General features: G+C 35.4%; 1 protein-coding gene across 4 annotated transcripts in view; it reads right to left on the bottom strand.

Annotated features, from left to right (window-relative positions):
- The window catches only part of CEP128 (centrosomal protein 128), a 205,657-nt gene that overhangs the window by 36,781 nt on the left and 146,809 nt on the right, over positions 1–22,067 (bottom strand). For all 4 annotated transcript variants that reach the window (XM_039351548.1, XM_039351544.1, XM_039351545.1 and 1 more), the window contains exons 19-20: positions 12,950–12,999; positions 2,949–2,972 (exon numbers count right to left, since the gene is read on the bottom strand). In XM_039351548.1, the coding sequence (XP_039207482.1) occupies positions 2,949–2,972; positions 12,950–12,999 (74 nt within the window). The remainder of the gene's footprint in view (positions 1–2,948; positions 2,973–12,949; positions 13,000–22,067) is intronic.

Here is a 22,067-nt window from a genome sequence, read left to right as displayed (position 1 = left end):
ACAGAAAACATGGAAAATTTTCCATAGTAGCTAACAAGAAACTGAGGATAGTATGGGTATATCAGCTGGGAACATATGCAGTTGAGGTGTATTTGTTACCCCAAACCTCACCTATAGAAAGCTGCCAGCAGAGGTGCACAGTCCGTAAGTATAATACAGTATGCAGAAGTGATGATGAATAAAAACTGACTTTTGTAGACCATGGGCATTTTAAAAAATGGAGAAGTCTTGGAGTACAGCTAAGTAATCCTTTAAATGTAAACCAAAAGATAAAGAAGCATGCCCATAATTTACAGTGACAGCAACAGACTGTTACTTATAACCTGACTAAGAGGTGTAATGTTAAAGATGATCCAAGAAAGGTATCTTTTAAAGTAACTGTGGCTATACATCAAATATAACATCAGAGAGCCAAAATACGCCTATACCCCAGTTCAATACAATTCTTTAAAAGTTTCTGTCAATATGAAGTATAATAAAAAAGAAAACATAGCAAAATTTCCTTCAGAAAGTTATTAACCAAATAACTGAATTTGAAGGGACATTGGAAGTCTTCTAGTCTAACCCCCTGCTCAAGCAGGAGTCCCTGTACCATTTCAGACAAATGGTTTTCCAAACTCTTTTTAAAAACCTCCAGTGATGGAGCATTCACAACTTCTGAAGGCAAGTTGTTCCATTAATTAATTGTTCTAACTGTCAGGACATTTCTCCTTATTTTGAGGTTGCTTCTCTCCTTGATTACTTTCCATCTATTGCTTCCTGTCCTGCCTTCAGGTGCCTTGTAGAATAGATTGATCTCCTCTTCTTTGTGGCCACCCATTAAATACTAGAACACTGCTATCATGTCACCCCCTTTTCATTAGACTAGATATATCTAATTCATGTAACTGTTCTTCATATATTTCAGCCTCAGTTCCCTAATCATCTTTGTTGTTCTTTTTAGAGTCTCAACATCTTTTTTATACTGTGGCAATCAAAACTGGATGCAATATTCCAAGTGTGATCTTACCAAGACATTTTAAAACGGTACTAAAACTTCACATGATCATGATTATATCCCTCTATTAATGCAGCTTAGGACTGCACTGGCTCTCATTGCTAGTTCATATTTAAATGATTGTCCACTAGGACTCCTAGATTCCTCTTGCAGTTACTTATATTGAGCAAAATACGTGGCTCTATACCTGTGCATTTGGTTTTTCTTGCCCAAGTTTAAAACCTTACTTTTCTCACCACTGAATTTCATTTTGTTAGATAGGGCCCAGTGTTGTCAAGATATTTTTGTGTCTTGAGTCTATCTTCTGGAGTGTTGGCTATTCCTGTCAACATGGTGTCTCTGCAGATTTGATGAGTTCCCCTTCTATTCCTTGCCTTATTTGTTTATGAAGATATTGAAGAGTACTGGGCCCAAGACAGAACCTTGGGGTAACCCCACTGCATGTTAAAAGAAACTTTTAAAATTATTTTTGACATTTATTGGAAGGTTATTGCAAGCTAATAATGTAATTTATTGCATTACTTTTTCTACCGGTAGTCCTTGATTTATGACCCCAATTGGGCCCAAATTTTCTGTTGTTAAGTGAAACATTTGTTAAATGAGTTTTGCCTCATTTTATGACTTTTCTTGCCACAGTTAAGTGAATCACTACAGTTGTAAACTTAGTGACACAGTTGTTAAGTGAATCCTCTTTGACTCTGCTTGTCAGAATATTGCAAAAGGCTATTTGTATTTATGACCCTGCAATTGTCATACATACAAATCAATTGCCAAGCATCTGAATTTTGATCAGGTGACCATGGGGATATTGTGATGATTGTAAGTATGAAAAACAATCATATGTCACTTTTTTCAGTGACATTGTAACTTTGAGTCCCTAAGTGAACTGTTGTAAGTTGAGGACTACCTATATTTACTAATTTTACTATTTACTACTACTATTATTATTCTAAATAATTTTAAAATGCAAGATATGGTTGCATCTTAGTTTCAAGATTTTATGAATTAAATTTATTATTTGGATCCATTTCAGTCTGTCTTCTCTGTACTGTAGTAATAAACCCGCCAATAATTCTAATTTTTTTAAAAATGCCTAATATAAGTGTATCATTATAAATTAAACATGTGCACACATGTACTTTCTTCATTGTTCAGGAAGATGAGCAATACTTAATTTGTCTCATACAAGAGTCTGAATATCAAGTAACAACAAGATTGTTGACACACATTTGTTTCTGCAAGAACTCAAGAACCTCTGTCCTGAAGGAAAAATGTAATTTGCTATTGCCAAACTCCAAAATGGATATCCAAATAAAGCTTTTCATGCCCCAATCTGTATAATTACTTAGGTCAACAACTTCAGTTTCCCAAAGGCAATATACATAATTGCAAAGAATATTAAAACCTAAGCACACTCATCATTTTCAAGTATAAACAGTTTATATTTTTAATTGACCTTTAAAGTATGGATGACTTTACCAACATATGCCCATATTAAGTGATCTCATGTGGATGTCCTGTGCTTTTGTACATATTATCGGGTTTATTACAGCTAAAGTGGCAAGAGACAATTTTATGTAATTTTAAGGCACAAGGCTAGAAAGCAGAAGACTGTGAATTCTAGTCTCAACTTAGACATAGTTTGGTGACCTTGGGCAGTCCCTCTCTGTCAGTCCTGGAAAGCAGGCAATGGCAAACCATTTCCAAAATCTTGTCAAGAAAGTTTCAGAGACTACTCCAGGCAGTGACCAAGGATCAACAGTAATCTGAAGGCACGCATGCATGCGCGCACTCATGCACACACACAACAGGCAATAACTCCATCTTTTAGAAATTGACTCACAGTTTGTAAAACCTTTTAATATTCCACATATATTATCTTTTAACAAAAAGAAGAAAAATCTTACTTAAAAGTAATTCATGAGAAGTAGACCAATAAAATACAACTTACTGTTTCAAATGCTGTTATTCGCTCCTGTATTGAAAGAAAGCAATGAGAGAATATAGTAAGATCATGATCAAGATTAAAGACATAAATGTAGTACTTCAATCAAATCTTAGTACAGGATATGCCCACATAAGATTTTATATTTTTATGATTAAACAATGTTACTGCATTTGTATTTGTTTTGTTTTATTAATCATAGTATTAATTGTAATATTAAATATTAACTATAGTATTTGAATACAGTCCTATACAATGAGAATAATCCAGTCCTTTTGTGACAGCAGCAATGGGATAGAAATTAAAAAAAAAGTTTACTTAGTGGAAATTATTGGTTTCATGCACTGTATATTAAACTATTTCTACTCATAGTTTAAAGTTAATTACCACTTACCAATTCACTGTCTTCTATGAACATGAAACAGATATTTTAAACTTATTTTCTTTTCAGAATCATGTTTTCTTTGTTGCCATACAACCTTGTGCTACAGGTCTATAATACACTTATTTAGAGAATTGGCTTAGGTCAGGGGTATCAAACTGCAGGCGCACAGGCCGGATGCATCATAGCAAAACTGTGCCCACCCCATTGCCAGCAATGGCAAGAAAGTCACGATACGTTGTGACACGTCACGTGGTGTTGCGAATTTGACACCCCTGCCTTACGTTATTCTACTCAAGCAAACAAAAGGAGAAGCTGGCTACACCAGCCCAATCATTTTTATTCATGAAAGCCTAATACTGTATAGTTATTTAAATGATCACGATAGCAAATATGTCCAAAAATAAAAAAACAGTATTGCTGCCAGAGAATTTGATGTGAATTGTTGAAATACTTGGCATTATCATCTATATAAGCCAAAGATAAGTCAATTTGAGGGCCTTTAGGATGACATGGTGGATATAGTTAATGGCTATATTCAAAGTATAGGTCTTAATTTTGGACTGATAATTTCTTTAGGCAGAAAAATTGATATTTACCAACTATATATTTTACATTCTAACTTTTATCATGGGATAGGAGAGATTGCTAAGTTATTTTCCCAAGCCTGTACATTATTTAAATAGCTGAAAAAAAATCAATGCATTTATATTGAGCTCAGTCAAGTATGCATAGATTGGGGGACTAGGCTGCATTGATCTGATTCCAGGTCCTGTTGATGTTAAATGTATGTAAGTTAAGGCATGAAAGACACAGAGTTTTTAAATATTCTTGCGGGGGAGGGGAGTTGTTTGTGTTTTTGGTTTTGAGGAAAAGCTAATTTCTTATTCAGCACCCAAAATTTATCTTTAGGGAAACACCCACATTTCTTTGGTTAGAAAGAGGTAAAGCCAGCAAGCCATGAATAAGTTGTTTAATACTATATTTTTTCATGCAACTATACCGTTGAAGGCATCATTCTAAAAGTTCCAATTACTACATAATTAAATCTAGTAAGACAGATTGTTTTTAACAAATGAAAAATGGAACCAATTATTAGCAGTTTGGGAAGGTAAAAATGTCAGTTGCCACCATGTTATGCCCTATTTAAATTATTTTAATATTTAATGGTTCACAACATCATGTCAAACCAAATATTTGATCATATTCATTTTACAAATATGACATGCAACTCAATTGATATAAATGCTGTTCAGAAACTAATGGAATTAAAATGCATAAGTGACTTAAAATTTATAATAAGGTAAGACACAGCACCTTTCTGCTTCTAGTTAAATCAGCCATTTTGTTTCATATAAAAATAACAGTGGACATGGAAGTACAAAACCTTTAGCTGGTGAAATATAGCCATTCACAAATCCTTATAATTCCCTAAAAGTATTTTTTCTAAAAAATAATCGATATTCCCTATCAACAATGTTGGAGTAATCTGTGGACTTTTGTCTATTCAAGAGACTCCATTATAGTGCACAACATGGCAAACCTTAACTATTTTTGATATATTAGATCTTTAAATGGAAATTCATGTCATTCATTCATTCATTTATTCATTCATTCACTCCTTTAAATCTACACTTTTCCCCATTTTTATTTTTAACTGACATGGGTGTTAAGTATGCTCAAACATTATGCAGTGAGAGTGTTATATGTTCAAAAGTGGTATGCTTTGTTACTACTCACAAATGAATAGTTGGTGAAGATGATGGAACATGTGGAGATGGCTGAATTAACTTTTTTGGTTAGAGAAAAAACATTATCTACATTTATGGTAGATTGGAAACCCATTATAGTCCTTTTGCATAAAACAGAAAAAAATGTAGTTATGATTTGTGATTTTGATGATTAGAAAAAAACTGGAAAATAGAAAAGTGAGCCTTATTTTGTAACCATAATATAGGATTAGCGTGTAATTGTACTTATATTTTCTACGAAAGACTTTGGAAGCTTCTTCCTATTTATTTTTATTCCTTCTGCACTTTTTTTTTTTTTTTGCTTTTCTTTCTGCCTTAACTTTTTTATTAGTTCGTGCTAGTTTTCATTTTTTTCTAAAACTTTCAATAAAATTTTGTATTAAAAAGCATGCTCAAGCATTTTTGGACTATTTCAGTCTCCCCCCCCCCTTCCTTAACTTGGATCCTCCCTGCAGTGGTATATGATTTTGATTAGTGAATAAGAGCAGGACATAATAAGAATTGCCTAATGAGCAAGGTTTGGACAATGCTTAGGAAAAATTGTACAACTTCAGAGTATATGAATGAACATGGGTGCCAGTATGATTCAAATGTAAACTTCAGACATTTTATGACCCACATGGGTCTTACCGACCTACACAAATCCATGGAAGAGCTCAACAGCATTTCCTGACAATAACATATTAATTAAAAAAACCTATAAAACTGTCCTACATTAAATATACTAAGGAGATACACTACATTAGTACAAAGATAAGGTGTATGTTCTAAAAGTTTCCTCAGTTCCTCAGTAATGAAGCCATAACAATATCAGCTACTTTGTTTAATATGACTTTACCTCCTATCGTAATTATCCAGTTGTGAGGTTCCCAATAAGAGGAATGTTAGCCTTAACATTTTTGTATACATTCAGAGTGATTAATGATATAATGTTGTTAGGTCTGCATCATTCAGTATTAATTTGAGGTAAAACATGTCTACATTCTTCCATATATCTAATGTCTCACAGATAATAGATTGGCATATCAAAGACAATGCTGGATTATATTCTGTCAAGGACTCTGAAAAAATATTTTCCAGAATATAATTTATATTTGCAACATATCATTGCAATCTGAATACAGGTAGTCCTCGACTTAACAGCCATACATTTAGTGACCTTTCAAAGTTACAACTGCAGTGAAAAAAGTGACTTATGACTGTTTTTCACACTTATGATTGTTACAGCATTCCCATGGTCACACAATTAAAATTTAGATGCTTGGCAACTGATTCAGATTTATGACTGTTGCAGTGTCCCGGGGTCATGTGATCACCTTTTGCGAACTTCTGACAAGCAAAGTCAATGGGGAATCCAGATTCACTTAAAGATCATGTTACTAACTTAACAACTGCAGTGATTCACTTAACAACTATGGCAAGAAAGGTTGTAAAATGGGGCAAAATTCACTTAACAGCTACCTTACTTAGCAACAGAAATTGTGGGCTCAATTGTGGTGTTAAGTCAAGAACTACCTATAGTAGATGTGTGTATATATGTGTGTTCATGTTCATGTTTTCAATATATGTGCAAGGAGATAATTTTCATTTCACACACACACACACACACACACACACACACACACTGCAGCAGAAGTTGAAGAAACTGTTTTATTTAAAAAGTCTTTCATGAGAAGTGGAAAAAACTAATTGGCCATAACCAATTCCTCCCCCCCCACACACACACAACCCCACTCATTCCTGAATGAAACTTTAAGCAAATATCAAGCATTCTAACTGGACAACAAAAAAATTCTACTTGTAGAATTCCAGAACTGGAAAGGATCTTTTAGGCTTCCACAGTACAGAAATCAGAATTAAATATCCCAACTAAATCCTGTCCAGCCTCTGCATGAACACATCCAGCAAATGACAGCCCACCAACTTCCTTGGTAACTAGTTTTTCTGTCAAGCTAGCTTTACCATTCCTTAAAGCCACAAAATTTAAGAAAGTAATCTAGGACAATTATTCTGTGTGCTACAATCTACTATACAGAAAATGATCTTCTTCTCTGTGACATTCTAAATTACTTTGCTACAAAATTATTATCATCTCTCTTTGTTTTTTCTTTTTTTCATCGTAAAGCAGATCTAGTTTCTTCAATTGTTCCTTAGAAGGATTTAGTTTTCAATCCCCTGACAATATCTATAGATTCATCTAGGTTTACACCAGTTTCCAAATGGGAAATACATCATTGGCAAGAAGAAGCATCAAAATATTGCAAAATATTTACTGTACGTAGTCATTTTAAATGATGCAGAGCAATGCCTTCTTGGAAGATTCTCTTGCAATGTCATAAGTCGAATCAAAATTAACAGAAAGTCTGAGTTGAATTTGATTGAAGTTCAAGCTAAATTTTGCTTGGGCTTAACTGTAATGCTGAGGCTGAACATTTGTTCTTATACTAATTATGCCACAGCAACTATATTTCTAAATGAAGGAAAATATGATTTTTTTTCTCCTCTCCCTCAAAATTTCATCCCGGTTGATAATGATATATCCAAAAGAAAAGTGGCTGTTTAAAACAATCAGTTGGTCATCCCAATTAACCCATGTCACTCTTTTCCTGAAAAAATATAAGCAGGTAAAAATTGTGGGATCCAGAAGAGAATTCAAGCACCCTCTGCTGGCCTCTTTTTGTGCTATTACATATAACTTCAATGCCATTTGACAGGAATACGTTGCTTTTCAAAAATATATTTTTTTTAAAAAAAGCATAACTCTATCTGGGTTTCATCCACATCTAAAACATTAATGATTGTTCAGACAGAGCTGTTAAAAGACACCCATAGGGGAATTGTTAAAACTTTAAGGGGACAAGTAAAATTTCTTGAGAATTTGAAGTAATAGAAAAATGGAAATACATACAGTATTTCTTTTCTTAAATTACCCTTTGTAATTAAAAAATAACATTGTAGGTAAAGTAAAAAGTAATTTATAAAATGTATTATGTATAACTTGATCTCCTTATATGACTATGTTTCGGTATATAGTATAAAAATGAAAAGTACTTTTTTTCAGTTAATGATTACAAATTTATTGATTGAATAGCTTGTTCTCTGCTTGTTTCTACCCAATCACCTGTTTAGTTAATTTCTTGATGTAAACATTTCCACAAACTGATCAACTGCTTTTTCATCTTATCCTTTCAAAAAACCTAGAAATATTTTTTAATCTGTTTTTAACATTTTCAGGAGAAAAAGAAACTTAAAAAAGGAAGTTAAAGAAATCATTTTTCCTGTACAATTATTTGTTTACTCTTGCTTATATGCAACTTCAATCATCATAATTAGAAAATCATAGAGAGTAAGAATATATACAAACAGTTTAAAACAATCATATACTAATTTTTTCTAGGTTTTTCTTTCACAATACTAGCCACAAAGAACACAGTATTCACTATAAGACATCACTGGAGTCATATTTCCCCAGCGTGGTGCCATTCATTAGTGTGAGAACTACATTTCCCAGACTTTAGCTGGAAATCCTGGACAGTGCCGAGCCTGATATAACATCTTGAGGTCACTTAACTGAGTAAGGGTACTCTACATTGTCAGCATCTGGCCAAAAAACGCAATCGGTGAAAATGTAACATGGCCTTTCACATCTGCTTGAAAAAGGAGGTTTTTAATAGCAACAAATGTGGTTATAGTATCATCAGCCTGTTTCTGAGAAGTGTTCCATCCCAACACTAGTTCTTTGACTGCTTAATTGGAGATGTTCAAAATTGACTTTTAAGCAATTTATACAAAATATGGGTTTTTGGCAAAAATACTTCATATTGTCCCTCTCTGAGCATGGTTATAGATTTTATATGATTGAGCTGCCCTTTTGTCTTTGTGACTCATGTCTTGCACTAGGGAATGACACTGAAGAGCACCAAAAATATTTTAATTCTTGGGCACAATTTTCTACTTTTATTCATGGCAACTACCCTTATTTTCTCAATGAACTGGAGTGCCATTGAAAATCTGTTTTTGTTCTATATGGTAATCAGAAAACAAGTCAGTGGTTGTATTTTCGCAGGTATATAAATTATTCTCTGAACATCCTATTTGCAAATTTTATTTTGCTGTAAATTTGAGCTTAAAATTCAATTGCTCAGTTCTGTTAAAGCAAAGTAATAAAACTTAATGATCACTGAAATTTAAATAAAAACTGTGTGCTTTAATAAGTTCAAGTTCTTTTATTCTCCTGAAATCTTATAGAATAGTAAATTGAGAACTGTTCTCCTAATTGGCTGAATAACTCTACTTACCCTTTGGTGGCACGGCGAACACTAGCATTATAGGGCAAACTCATTTTATCTTGCCTACAATCAGTGAAAGTAGAGATTAAAAGACTCATTATTCACTCAGCTTAGACAATGTAAGAGTGTTCTTTTCAGAGTACCTTTTCCCAACCTGTATAGTTCATGGGTTTCAAATTATAATTAATGGATATTTATCTTCAAAAATCTCTAGGCTTGAACCAAAAAAGTTTTCTCCCTGGCACTTGGTTCAAATTTACTTTTTTTTTCTCTTGGCAATGAGGACAAAATGTTCCAACTAGACTCTGCTGCAGTGAATCCTCTTTGCTAAACAGTAGAATTGCACAAAGGGCACTGACAACATTTGGCTGTACCTATACTAAATATTGTTAATGTGTCAGAGATGCACTTTATTTAATGCTGCATTGACAAGGAGATGGGATTTGTCTTCCCATTAGTTATCACTCACAGTTGTGGCTATATTTTGTTTGTTTGTTTGTTTAAGTTATTTGTGTCCCACACTTCAGCAGGAAAGTGTGGGTTTTAAACTAGGCAGAATTTCTGTGGAAAAGCATGGTGGTAGCCTTGAAGAAGGAATTTAAGAGTTGTAAATGCCATCTTAGCTCCGAATGGGAAGAAGCAGTCAGAAAGAAATTTTAGAATGCTCCACCTTGATTCTCTTTGGTATAAGTGGAGGTAGAAAACTCTGTCAATTTTTCAAGATTCTGTTATTATATCTATTAGCAATAAAATAGTTACAATAGTCCAGTATTTGAGGGGCTGCCACAAAGAATACGGGAGTCACATTATTCACCGAAGCACCAGAGGGCAGGACAAGAAACAATGGTTGGAAACTGATCAAAGAGAGAAGCAACTAGGAATTAAGGAGAAACTTCCTGATAGTGAGGACAATTAACCAGTGGAACAGCTTGCCTCCAAAAATCATGGGAACTCCATCACTGGAGATTTTTAAGAAGATGCTGGACAGTCATTTGTCTGAGATGGTATAGGTTCTTCTGCTTAAGCAAGGGGCTGGACTAGAAGACCTCCAAGGTCCCTTCCAGCTCTATTCTATTCTAGTCCTTGTGGTGTCTGTTTCCTGACTTGGCCTACCTCATAGGGCTAACAATTACTTACAAAACAGTGAAGGAAACAGCCTTTGCCCTTGGAATTTTCTTCTAAAAAAGCATGTTATAAAAGGAAAAAGGGGTACAACAGGAAAAGAAAAACAAGAACATTTAGATACCAATTCTTGAAGTTATTGAATAAAGATCTTAGTCTCTTTTCTCATATCTGCTGGATGACTATTAAAGGGGAATGGAGTAGATTTATCCCTTTCTACCATTATTTTGCATCTGAACATTAATGCCAGACCTCCATCTTCTAACAACAACAACAAAAATTCCTGAAAGACTGAAGTCCATCCATCCTTAAACAATAAAAATACCAACATAACAAATAATACAGTGTAACAATCCCTGTGTAGTCCTTTGTGCTCTCTAAGTTTGGTTATTTGCTTGGACTACATAAAGTTGTTTGTTTGCTTAAATTACCAAGGAGAAAACCACACTGCCAATAACCCTGGACCAGCAAGCTACTGTAGAAAGATAAATAGGGAGTAAGCCTCAAATTCACTATCACTGATCATGTTATCTAGTTGGGTAATAAAACATCTGCAAGCAAACAACCAAGCTCAGAGAGCACCAAGGACTGCATTGTTCAACCAGAGCTACACACAATATATTTTCTTGGAACAACTCCTGTGCTAAAGTTGTAAGATTCAAGACTATATGCCAACACCTGAAATTAGCACAATAGATTTTATATTTACAATGTTATGACTGCACATAATCTTGCATATGTAGCTCAATACACGCATGCTCAATCTATATACAACAAAATAAAAGTATATACAGTATTATAGATCTATGCAGTTTGAGTGACCTTGATTCAGTCAGTCAATCAATCTGTCTGCCTGATTTAGAGGTTAGAAAGAATAACATTATGACTATCTGATGGAATGGAGAAAGCTAAACAGCAGTGCATCTCATATTGCTTCCAAAATTTGGGATGTAATTATAGTGGCTGTATCCAATGTTCATAAGACCTAAGAAGGAAGCCTGGATACAGTTCTGGGTAAGAGGTCTGTTAATAGCTTGGAAGAGATTCAGGGAATAACTCTGAGTATATTAATGATCTAGGAGATAGATCACATGAAATCAAAGGAAAGAGATAGCTTATGAAAATCAAATTGAAGTGGGATATTTGATCCTTTATTAATTTTTAAAGGTATCAGTTTAAACAAAAAGATGGCTAGAACATACTTTACAAATTTATATCATGCTACATAGTTGAACCAAGAATTTCTGCTCCATGAATGGAAGGATAACTTCCATTCAACTGCAACAGAGTTGATAAAATGGTAATAGACATGTCCAAAGTGAAAAAAAAAATGATTACTGAACTTCTCAGTTTATAATTCAACCTTTATCATTACATTTTACTAATGTATAAGAAAGTAATAGAATAGAATAGAATAGAATAGAATAGCATAGCATAGCATAGCATAGCACAGCACAGCACAGAACAGAACAGAACAGAACAGAACAGAATAGAATAGAATAGAACAGAACAGAATAGAATAGAGCAGAGCTGGAAGGGACCTTGGAGGTCTTGTAGTCCAGCCCCCTGCTCAAGTTCAAAGAGTTAAAAGTGTAATCTTTATACACCTATAAGAGAAACAAATATGGAAACTTGCTAAAATGAGTGATTTTGAAAGCAAAACAATTTTCTATAATTTTTTTTAAATGCTATGGAAATGTATACCTATTTTTTATTACTTCCAGGATAAGTATATTAATATTATATTATATTTTAAAGAAATTATTTTTAATTTTTTTCTTCAGAAGAATGTTGTCTGCTCTCTTAACACTTCCACATAAAACAATCTTATCAATATAACGTGTGTGTGTGTGTGTGTGTGTGTGTGTGCGCGCGCGCGCGCAAATGCGTGTGAATTTCCAAAATAAACAAATTAAATGCAGCTTTGGTTATGTGGGGGGAGGGACTCTTTTTGCTGGATCCATTACCTGGGAAAACAGAACCTAAATTTCAGTTGTGGTCTCAGATATAGATCAGACAACAGCAAACTCTGAAAACATGGGACATGCTACAAGCTGCTTAAGTTGACTTTATTATATAAGTATTGGCTTCCAACCAATACCCACCCAGTCCAAGTGCTGAGCCATCACTGTCAAACCACAATGAAACACTTTGTGAAACAAGTAGCTTGGGATAGTCATAATTAAGAAAACATAATTTAGTCTGTAAAGGTTAATAGATAAGATGGGGGAAGTACAATCTACCTCAGACCTGTCCTTTTAAAAGGTATCATTAGGCTCTTAGGATAGGAAATTAAATTTGGGCTCAGAAACATTTGGATAACTAATGTAACTAATGTAATGTAATAGGTTTCCAACTAGCATATATTAAGATATGACTTTTGGGGCTTATATTATGTCACTAAGCCTTAGAGCCTTTCTCTCATTAATGGGCATCACAATACAGTCCAATTAACAAAAATACCTGAAGTGTACATATTTCTTCTTCCTTCTTGATAGTCTTTTCCAGTAGATCTGTATAAAAATATAAAACATTTAGGATGAAACTAAGAATGTGCCTTACAACCTGATAATGCTACTGATTCACTGACTCACATACTAAAAGCACTTTGAAACGTAACCACACAATCTCAAGAGAATAACTCAAAAATACTAATAGAATAATATAAAATCAATAACTCTTGTGCCATTTATAAATAGATGTATTCCTATTGATAGATTATATGTATAATACTGCACTTATTTGCTGAGCATTAGACCATAGTAAAAAGTGAGATATCTTGTTCTTCCTTTTATATGATTGTGATGTCCTAACAATTCAGTCAGTTTACATTCCAATTCCAAAGAAAGCTAGTGGAGGTGACAGTATTCCAGCTGAGCTATTCAAAATCTTAAAAGATGATGCAGTAAAAGTGCTACACTCAATTTGCCAGCAAATTTGGAAAACTCAACAGTGGCCACAGGATTGGAAAAGGTCAGTTTACATTCCAATTCCAAAGAAAGGCAATGCCAAAGAATGTTCAAACTATCGCACCATTACTCTCATTTCACATGCTAGTAAAGTTATGCTTAAAATCCTACAAGCTAGACTCCAGCAGTATGTGGATCGAGAACTACCAGAAGCACAGGCAGGATTTCGAAGAGGCAGAGGAACTAGAGATCAAATTGCCAACATACGCTGGATCATGAAGAAAGCTAGGGAGTTCCAGAAAAACATCTACTTCTGCTTCATTGACTATGCAAAAGCCTTTGATTGTGTGGATCACAACAAATTGTGGCAAGTTCTTAAAGAGATGGGAGTACCAGACCATCTCATTTGTCTCTTGAGAAACCTATATGCGGGTCAAGAAGCAACAGTGAGAACCGAACACGGAACCACTGATTGGTTCAAAATTGGAAAAGGAAGTCCGGCAAGGCTGTATACTGTCGCCCTGCCTATTTAACTTATATGCAGAGCACATCATGAGAAAGGCAGGGCTAGATGAATCAAAAGTTGGAATTAAGATTGCCGGGAAAATATCAACAACCTAAGATATGCAGATGATACCACTCTAATGGCAGAAAGTGAAGAGGAACTAAAGAGCCTCTTGATGTGGGTGAAGAAGGAGAGTGCAAAAGTTGGCTTGAAACTCAACATTAAGAAAACCAAAATCATGGCATCCGGCCCTCTCAATTCCTGGCAAATAGATGGGGAAGAAATGGAGGTAGTGACAGATTTTATTTTTCTGGGCTCCAAGATCACCTCAGATGGGGACTGCAGCCAAGAAATTAAAAGACGCTTGCTCCTGGGGAGGAAAGCTATGGCAAATCTAGACAGCATACTAAAAAGCAGAGACATCACCCTTCCAACAAAAGTGCGTATAGTCCAGGCCATGGTTTTCCCAGTTGCAATGTATGGCTGTGAAAGTTGGACCATCAGAAAGGCTGAGCGCCAAAGAATTGAGGCCTTTGAACTATGGTGCTGGAGAAGACTCCTGCGAGTCCCTTGGACTGCAAGGCGTTCAAACCGGTCAGTCCTAGAAGAGATCAACCCCAACTGCTCTTTAGAAGGCCAGATCCTGAAGTTTAAACTCAAATACTTTGGCCACCTAATGAGAAGGAAGGACTCACTGGAGAAGGGCCTAATGCTGGGAAAGATTGAGGTCAATAGAAGAAGGGGACGACAGAGAATGAGATGGCTGGATGGAGTCACTGAAGCAGTAGGTGTGAACTTAAATGGACTCCAGAAGATGGTAGAGGACAGGAAGACCTGGAGGAACGTTGTCCATGGGGTCGCGATGGGTCGGACACGACTTCGCAATTAACAACAACAACAACAAACAATTCAGTCATTTATTTAAAAGTCAGTGTAGGCTAACACCCAGTTTTAGTTGGGAATTTTCTTCTCAATCTTTTTCTATAAGCAGTTATCAAATCAGCATTTTTTTCCATTGAAAATCTTGTTTCATGTGTGACACAATCATACTGATTTGCTTCCTGAGTTGTAATTTTGATTTACTCATATTGTCATGCCCATGAATAAAAACAGTGTCACTTTTAGTCATGGATTTGAATTATTCAAACAGTTAAATAGATGAAAATGAATCAGGCATTTAGAGATTTTAATTTCTTTGTCCTGCTTTTTGCAGAACTAAATCTGGAAAGATTATTGGTTTCTAACATGTTGAATAGCCTTTAAGTAATTGTGCTTTAATTGAAGTCAATCAATTAATTAGCACTTTTCTCTATATGACTTGCAACTGTCACAAAATGCAGCATCCAGCATCCAGAACTCTATGCTCAAGGTACTCCATACTCCATTTCCCCCATTCAAGCCCATGTCTTTCTTTGGTCCTCGTTTATCCTGACATATAAGTAGATGGATTTTCAGTCTAAAAAACGAGTATATATTTTGGTTTAATCAGAAGTTAAAACAACAGCTCATCTGCTAATGAATTTTGTTAAAGTACTGTGATTATATTTGGGAAAACCTTGATTTTGCACAAGTAGTAATGACTTGCATTGAGATAGTATGTTAAGCCTATTCCTGCGAACCAAAGATGAGCTTTCCTTGTTAGCAAGCAGGTTACTGTATATGAAATGGAAGAAAATGATGAGGACATTATTAAAAAATTATGCTTGTTAGGTTGAAAATCTGGATTGTTTGAATTTACCAGTTTACAGATAAGAGATGGAAGGAACATGTTTCTGAATAGCTAAGCCATACTGAATTTAAAGAACCAAGAAACAATTTTAGGTTTGGTACATCTTTATGATTGGCCAAAATAATAAATTAGAGACAGACTTAATACTCTACTTACTTGAAAGGAAGTATAACCTGAATTCAACATAACATATGCATGAAAAAATAAACAGAAAACAAATTATGAACACAGAGGAAAATCTTTGCTTATTCCCTTTGCAAATGAAACCTATAATAAATGTATGCATACAGCATATTCTCTGTGTGTGTGTGTGCATGCGCCTGCATACTCGGAGTCATTGATAAATGGGCACATATGTTCCTTTTTAAAAATTTTATATCCACCCTAGATCAACTGCAAATTCACAAGTCTGTGCAGAAATTAAAGAATCAAATTTTAAACAATCCTACTATCCACAAAAAAGGATCCTTTGTGTTAATTTGCTTTCAATATCTTAATTCCTGTACATATTTTAGACACCTTGGTCATTGCCACTAATTGGTATGTAACAGGATAACTCCAGTGGTTAGGCCACCCGTGGCTTCAATCTCCTGATCAGAGATTACATGGGAAACTTATAGGGCAAAAGTAAAAACAACATTTTATTACTCCTTGTGGTTTGTGTCAGACACTGAAACAACATGACAGTCAGCAGACAAATTCCCAAATGCAAAAGTAATGAGGTTTTCACAAACCATCATAGGTTTTGATGATGTGGGAAACTGTAGCACATGTCACATATAATAGCTATTTGCCCCCCAAAGGTTTTCTGTAAATCTACTAAATGTGTACAAATAGAATCAATTCAACAAATTTTAGAAAAAGGATTCCTTTATCCTATATATGCTAGTATTGTACAAACTGGAGCAGCGTAGGCTGAACATGGATCGTTCATTAATATAGTATAACTTTAATCTGATGACATAATACAATTTATATCTGTAAAACTCTGTTGAGACTGTCAAAAAAGTACTAATTACAAACATACTTTGTAATTCAGAATATAGTACTTACTCACACAGTCCTGAATACCTGCACATTACAGAAGAGGCGCTGAACAAGCATTACTTGGTAACAACCTGGGAAGTATTTGAAATCTTCCAAAGTTCCAAAGATAAGCTTTCATTCTCCTGCAGGAGTTAAGTTGGATACACTCATTTTGATCACATCTCTTTGTACTCAATGACTTAGAAATTCTTCTCATTACACTGCACAGCTAAATTCTTCATATGCTGCCAACAGTGATTTGTATGCTTAGGAAACAGCCTTTTAAGGTCTTTATTTCATAACTTTATCAAGATAGAAAAGCCATGTGCAAATCCAACTTTTTAATGAACCTTGAGATGGTAGATTAGCCTCTCGGCTGCTCAATTTCTGCTAGAAGGAAAAATAATTTCTCTTCTGCTCCTTTGGTCTTTTAAGAACTGTTATATGTTTTAATTTCATTAGAGATTTTAGTTATTTTTTTAAAGTAAAAATGTTTAAAATTGTTCATTATATAATCTTGAGAGTCTTATGACTTAAGGCCATCTATAAATATTTTAATAACAATAAACCAATTTTTTGTTTTTATCACAACTTAATCCTCACATAATTTACATCGCTACAAGACATATCTATACCAATGATATTCTATTTCCCAAATAGAATGCTTTTATATATTACACATATATGTATGCCACGTCAAAGGGTCTAGAATGAAATGTTATTATGCACAGTTATACACAGAGCTATAACATCTACAGAAATGTCTCAATTACTGGTTGGGTTTTCATACTGCAGCAAACCAAAATTAGTTTTGCCATGTTTTGTTGAATAGGAACAAGGTTGGATTACTAAGACACAGTAAAACAACCACATTAAAGATTAATGTGACATATGAATTTAATCATCTCCATGTGTCAAGGAATTAAGCAGTTAAATGAGCCACTGGACGGTGCAGAACAACACTGGATTAAATACTACCAAGACATTTATTATCAATAAACATTGTGACAAATTGTAACATCTGTTCTGGGAATTATTCTGGACAAAGTCACACTACCCCAGAAAGAATAAGTTCATGAGTTAGAAGTTCTACTGGACTTACAACTAAATGGCAGAAGATAACTTTGGCCAGGCAGCTTCCATTCAACTTCAATTGAGGCATTGGACCAGTCCACCTTCAACTGGACAAACGGGTGCATACAGGACAACAGTTTTTGAATCAAGGTACCTCAAATGAGCTAACATAAAAAATCTGCTCAAGCTCTCATGTAATTGAAATTTTATGGATCTTTGCACCAGTTACATCTGCAAAATTGTGGCCATTGCAACATCACAGCATCTAACCATGGTCATATGGTCTGGATTTGCAATCATTTATTTATTTGTTTGTTTATTTATTTATAAAATTTATTGGCCACCAATCTTACCATAGGGTAACTCTGGGCAGCTTACAGTTACATAAACAGTTAAAACATAAAAAGTTAAAATCAGACTTTAAAACAAAGGACAGTTGGGGAGGGTGGGGGTGGAGTGGGGAAAGAAGAATCTGTTATTACTCGATCAACCACCTCCATTGTGCTGTTCCCCCACTGGGGCCCCAAGTTGACTGGCAGAGTCACGTCTTTAGGCCCTTACACAAAGATAGGAGGGTTGGGACCAACCTCACATCAGGGAATAAGATGTTCCAGAAGGCAGGAGCAACAGCAGAAAGGGCCCTCCTCCTAGACCCTGCCAGCCAGAATAATTGGACTGACGGGACTCACAGCATGCCTCCTCTGTCGGCACGAGTGGTACAGGCCAATCCCAGTGGGGTGAGACAGTCCCTCAAGTAACCTGGATTCATGCCATAAAGGGCTTTAAAGGCTATACTTCCTGGCAAGCCATAGGTTGCATTTATATTTACTTTCTTGTTTTTAAATAATGATTTGTTGTAGATTTAGCTGTTTATTATCAAGAAGTTTGATGCTGCATACCACCCAATATCCTGTGTTTAAATCTTACATCATCTGGAGAAAGAGCACAGAAACCACTTCATCCCTACTTCCTAGAGCATTCAAATCTAGTGACAATTTCTCTAATCCTGGGGAGCTGAGTGGCAGTGCTTTTATTGTACAGAAGTTTGGCAGGAGATAAGAAACAGCTGACTAATACCCGAGTCAGACTACTAGGTAGGGAAGATCCAAACCATCTACAAATATAACTTGGCTTAAAATTTGCTCTGATCTTTAAGATGTGGTCCCTTCATATCTCTTCCTTCTTCTTACTTCTTATTCTGGGTCATGTTGTCTTAACTGTAAGCCTCGTAGCAGACATCATTTTCATTTTTGTGGAGTTACTATGAGCCAACATGGACATTAATAATTGTTTGAATACCAGGATGAAAATAATAGATAGCAAATCAGCAAACTGGTTCAGAGCCCCTGAGAATGACAAACTGGAAGGGGTCTATGACAATTTGCCCCAGCTGACTCACCATGGCCGACTTGCCATGGCCAATTCACTGCCGGACAACTTGCCATAGCCAACTCACTGCAGGACAAGAGTTACACTAATATCAAAGAAATAGTGGAATAGAATCATTTTTTAAAAGATGCAAAAGCGGGGGGGGGGCAGAATACAATGTGAATTCCAAAAATTAAAATATTTTTTTAATTTGTTTTAAATAATTAAATAGAATTGTTAAATTGTTCCACAGCAAGTTGTCTCATGGTGAGTTGGCCATGGCGAGTTGTCATGCAGTGACTTGGCAGTGGTGAGTTGGCCATGGCGAGTTGGCTATGGCAAGTTGTCCCATTCTGAACTGGAAGAAGTGTCCTTTCAGAAATTGTAATCTCTATTTATGAATGATTTTATAGTAGTTTGAAAAAGTAGTATGAAAAAAAGGATGGGACCAGTGAGTCAAAGTAGTCTGAAAAAAAAAGATAGGACCAGTGAGCATCATGTAAAACTGGTACAGTATTTGCAGAAATCAACCAGTTTCTTACACTTACTTCAATATTTTGTATTTGCTAAACTTTCCAAGCTGCCTTTGGTATAAATTTTTATGGCAGAGTTATCTCTCTTAAGGTAAATTGAAGGGTATTCATGGTCTAAGGCAGTGTTCCACAGCTTGGCAACTTTAAGAGGCGTGGACTTCAACTCCCATTCTGGTCTAAGGTTTGAAAAGGAATTTTGTGATACAGAGGATACTAAAGGCAGACTTTGCTCTAGAAACACTCCAAAACTATGAAGTTGATCCTTTAGAAAGAATGCATTCTTTTCTAGAACTACCGTATATGCCGGTGTACAAGGCAACCCGGCATATAAGACGACCCCCGTCTTTGTCGCCAAGCCACATTCCTAGAACATTGTCTTACCAGAATTTCCGGCGTATAAGACGACTCGGCGTATAAGACGACCCCCCTCTTTGGCGCCGAGTTTAGCGCTTGCGGAAGTCGTCTTATACGCCGGCATATATGGTAGATTTATTTGTTTGTTTGTTGTATTTGTATAGCAACCCACCTAATACCAAACTCTCCCAACGTTAAAAACACTATATAAAACTAAAATCACACACATATATACACACACACAAAATCCAAATCAAGAAAATCTAAAAAAGTCTGGTGCTGCAGCCACATATTCCTGATGTAACCCCTCACGTTCTCATCCTGTTCTGACCTTATCCAATCACTTATTCCTTTCATCCACATGTTTGAAGAACCTTAACTTTAAGCTATCTCAAGCATAAATGCCAAGTGGTTGAACAGAAGTATCTCAGCCCTATCTCCTAGAAACAGCCATCCAGATAATCCCTGCAAAGATATTCTATCCATAACAAATGTGGACAATCTCTTTAGAAAATATACTGAATGATAGGTCAGTGAGAGACAGGAGGATCAAATAGAAAGGATAATTAGTGTTAGAGCTTCTGTGCATTTGAAAAATTGGATTCTCTGAGCCACCATTTTACACAGCTGCAGTTTTATGTTTCAGTCTACTAAGCAAGTTGTTATGACCTAACCTTTTTTCTCCCTGCATGGAATTTCATCAGAATGTGTGAATTCCGGGAAGAACTAAAAAGCTCTTAAGCGCCTTGTGTGGCAGCAATTACCTAAACTTCATAAAACTGCAACAGACTTTATTAAGAGCATCCATTACAAAGGTTTCTTTTTGGTATGCTGCCACAATTATAAGATACTTTTATAAGCAAAGTTCATAATGACTTAGCCTGCTGCATGGCTCTTGTAAGCCACTGCTGACAATAAAATAGTTGTCAGGGACACATTTTAAATTTAAATCGTTTATGCTAACATTCATTGCTAGATATATTTCTTGTGCTTCCTTGTTACTGGATGTACTGGATTGATCAAGATCACATGAAATGTTAATACCACTTTACAATGCCTTGGTAAGGCCACACTTGGAATACTGCATCCAGTTTTGGTCACCACAATGTAAAAAAAATGTTGAGACTCTAGAAAGAGTACAGAGAAGAGCAACAAAGATGAGTAGGGGACTGGAGGCTAAAACATATAAGAAACGGTTGCTTGAATTGGGTATGTCTAGTTTAATGAAGAGAAGGACGAGGGGGGACATGATAGCAGTGTTCCAATATCTCAGGGACTGCCACAAAGAAGAGGGAATCAAGCTATTCTCCAAACACCTGAAGACAAGACAAGAAGCAAAGGATGGAAACTAACCAAAGAGAGAAGCAACCTAGAACTAAGGAGAAATTTCCTGACAGAACAATTAATCAGTGGAACAACCTGCTTCCAGAAGCTGTGAATGCTCCAACACTGGAAGTTTTTAAGAAGAGACTGGACAGCCATTTATCTGAAATGGTATAGGGTTTCCTGCCTGAGCAGGGGTTGGACGAGATGACCTCCAAGGTTCCTTCCAACTTTATTATTATTATTATTACTTTATTTATACATTTTTTTGCAGGATCCAATCTGGGTCGGTCACTGGGACCAGAGGTTTATTCTTCCGAGCTTTCAGACTTGTGCTGGAGCCCCCATCCTCGGGGAACTTCTCAGACCCAGATTGAATCCCGCAACATTATCCTGGGACATGTATATTCACCTTCATTTATGACAATTTTTTTTTGCCAGTTGTTGATCTACAAAACTTATAATGGAGGTATGTCATTTATCCCAACACTTACTGATACAGCAATCTTTGCAGCTGAGCAAGCATAACATAGTTAATGTTATGGTGGCATCTTCAATATTGATTTCCAATAAAGGATGTTTTTCTAATTAAGAATTCCCATATTTTCTGCTTGATAACTTCCTATTATTAATTGGATTTGAAATACAAACATTTCTATATTTCTTTGTCAACTTTCCTACTGAATAAATATAATTTGAGCTTCAAATTGTTTCTAGCATATTTATTTATTTTATCTGTAAAATTTATTGGCTTCTCATC

This window comes from Crotalus tigris, unplaced genomic scaffold, assembly GCF_016545835.1.
Source record: "Crotalus tigris isolate CLP2741 ecotype Arizona unplaced genomic scaffold, ASM1654583v1 scf7180000018371.15429387391:27106975, whole genome shotgun sequence".
NCBI classification, from domain to species: domain Eukaryota; kingdom Metazoa; phylum Chordata; class Lepidosauria; order Squamata; family Viperidae; genus Crotalus; species Crotalus tigris.
Note: the sequence above shows the minus strand (reverse complement) of the source record. Positions and strands in the feature narration are given on the sequence as shown.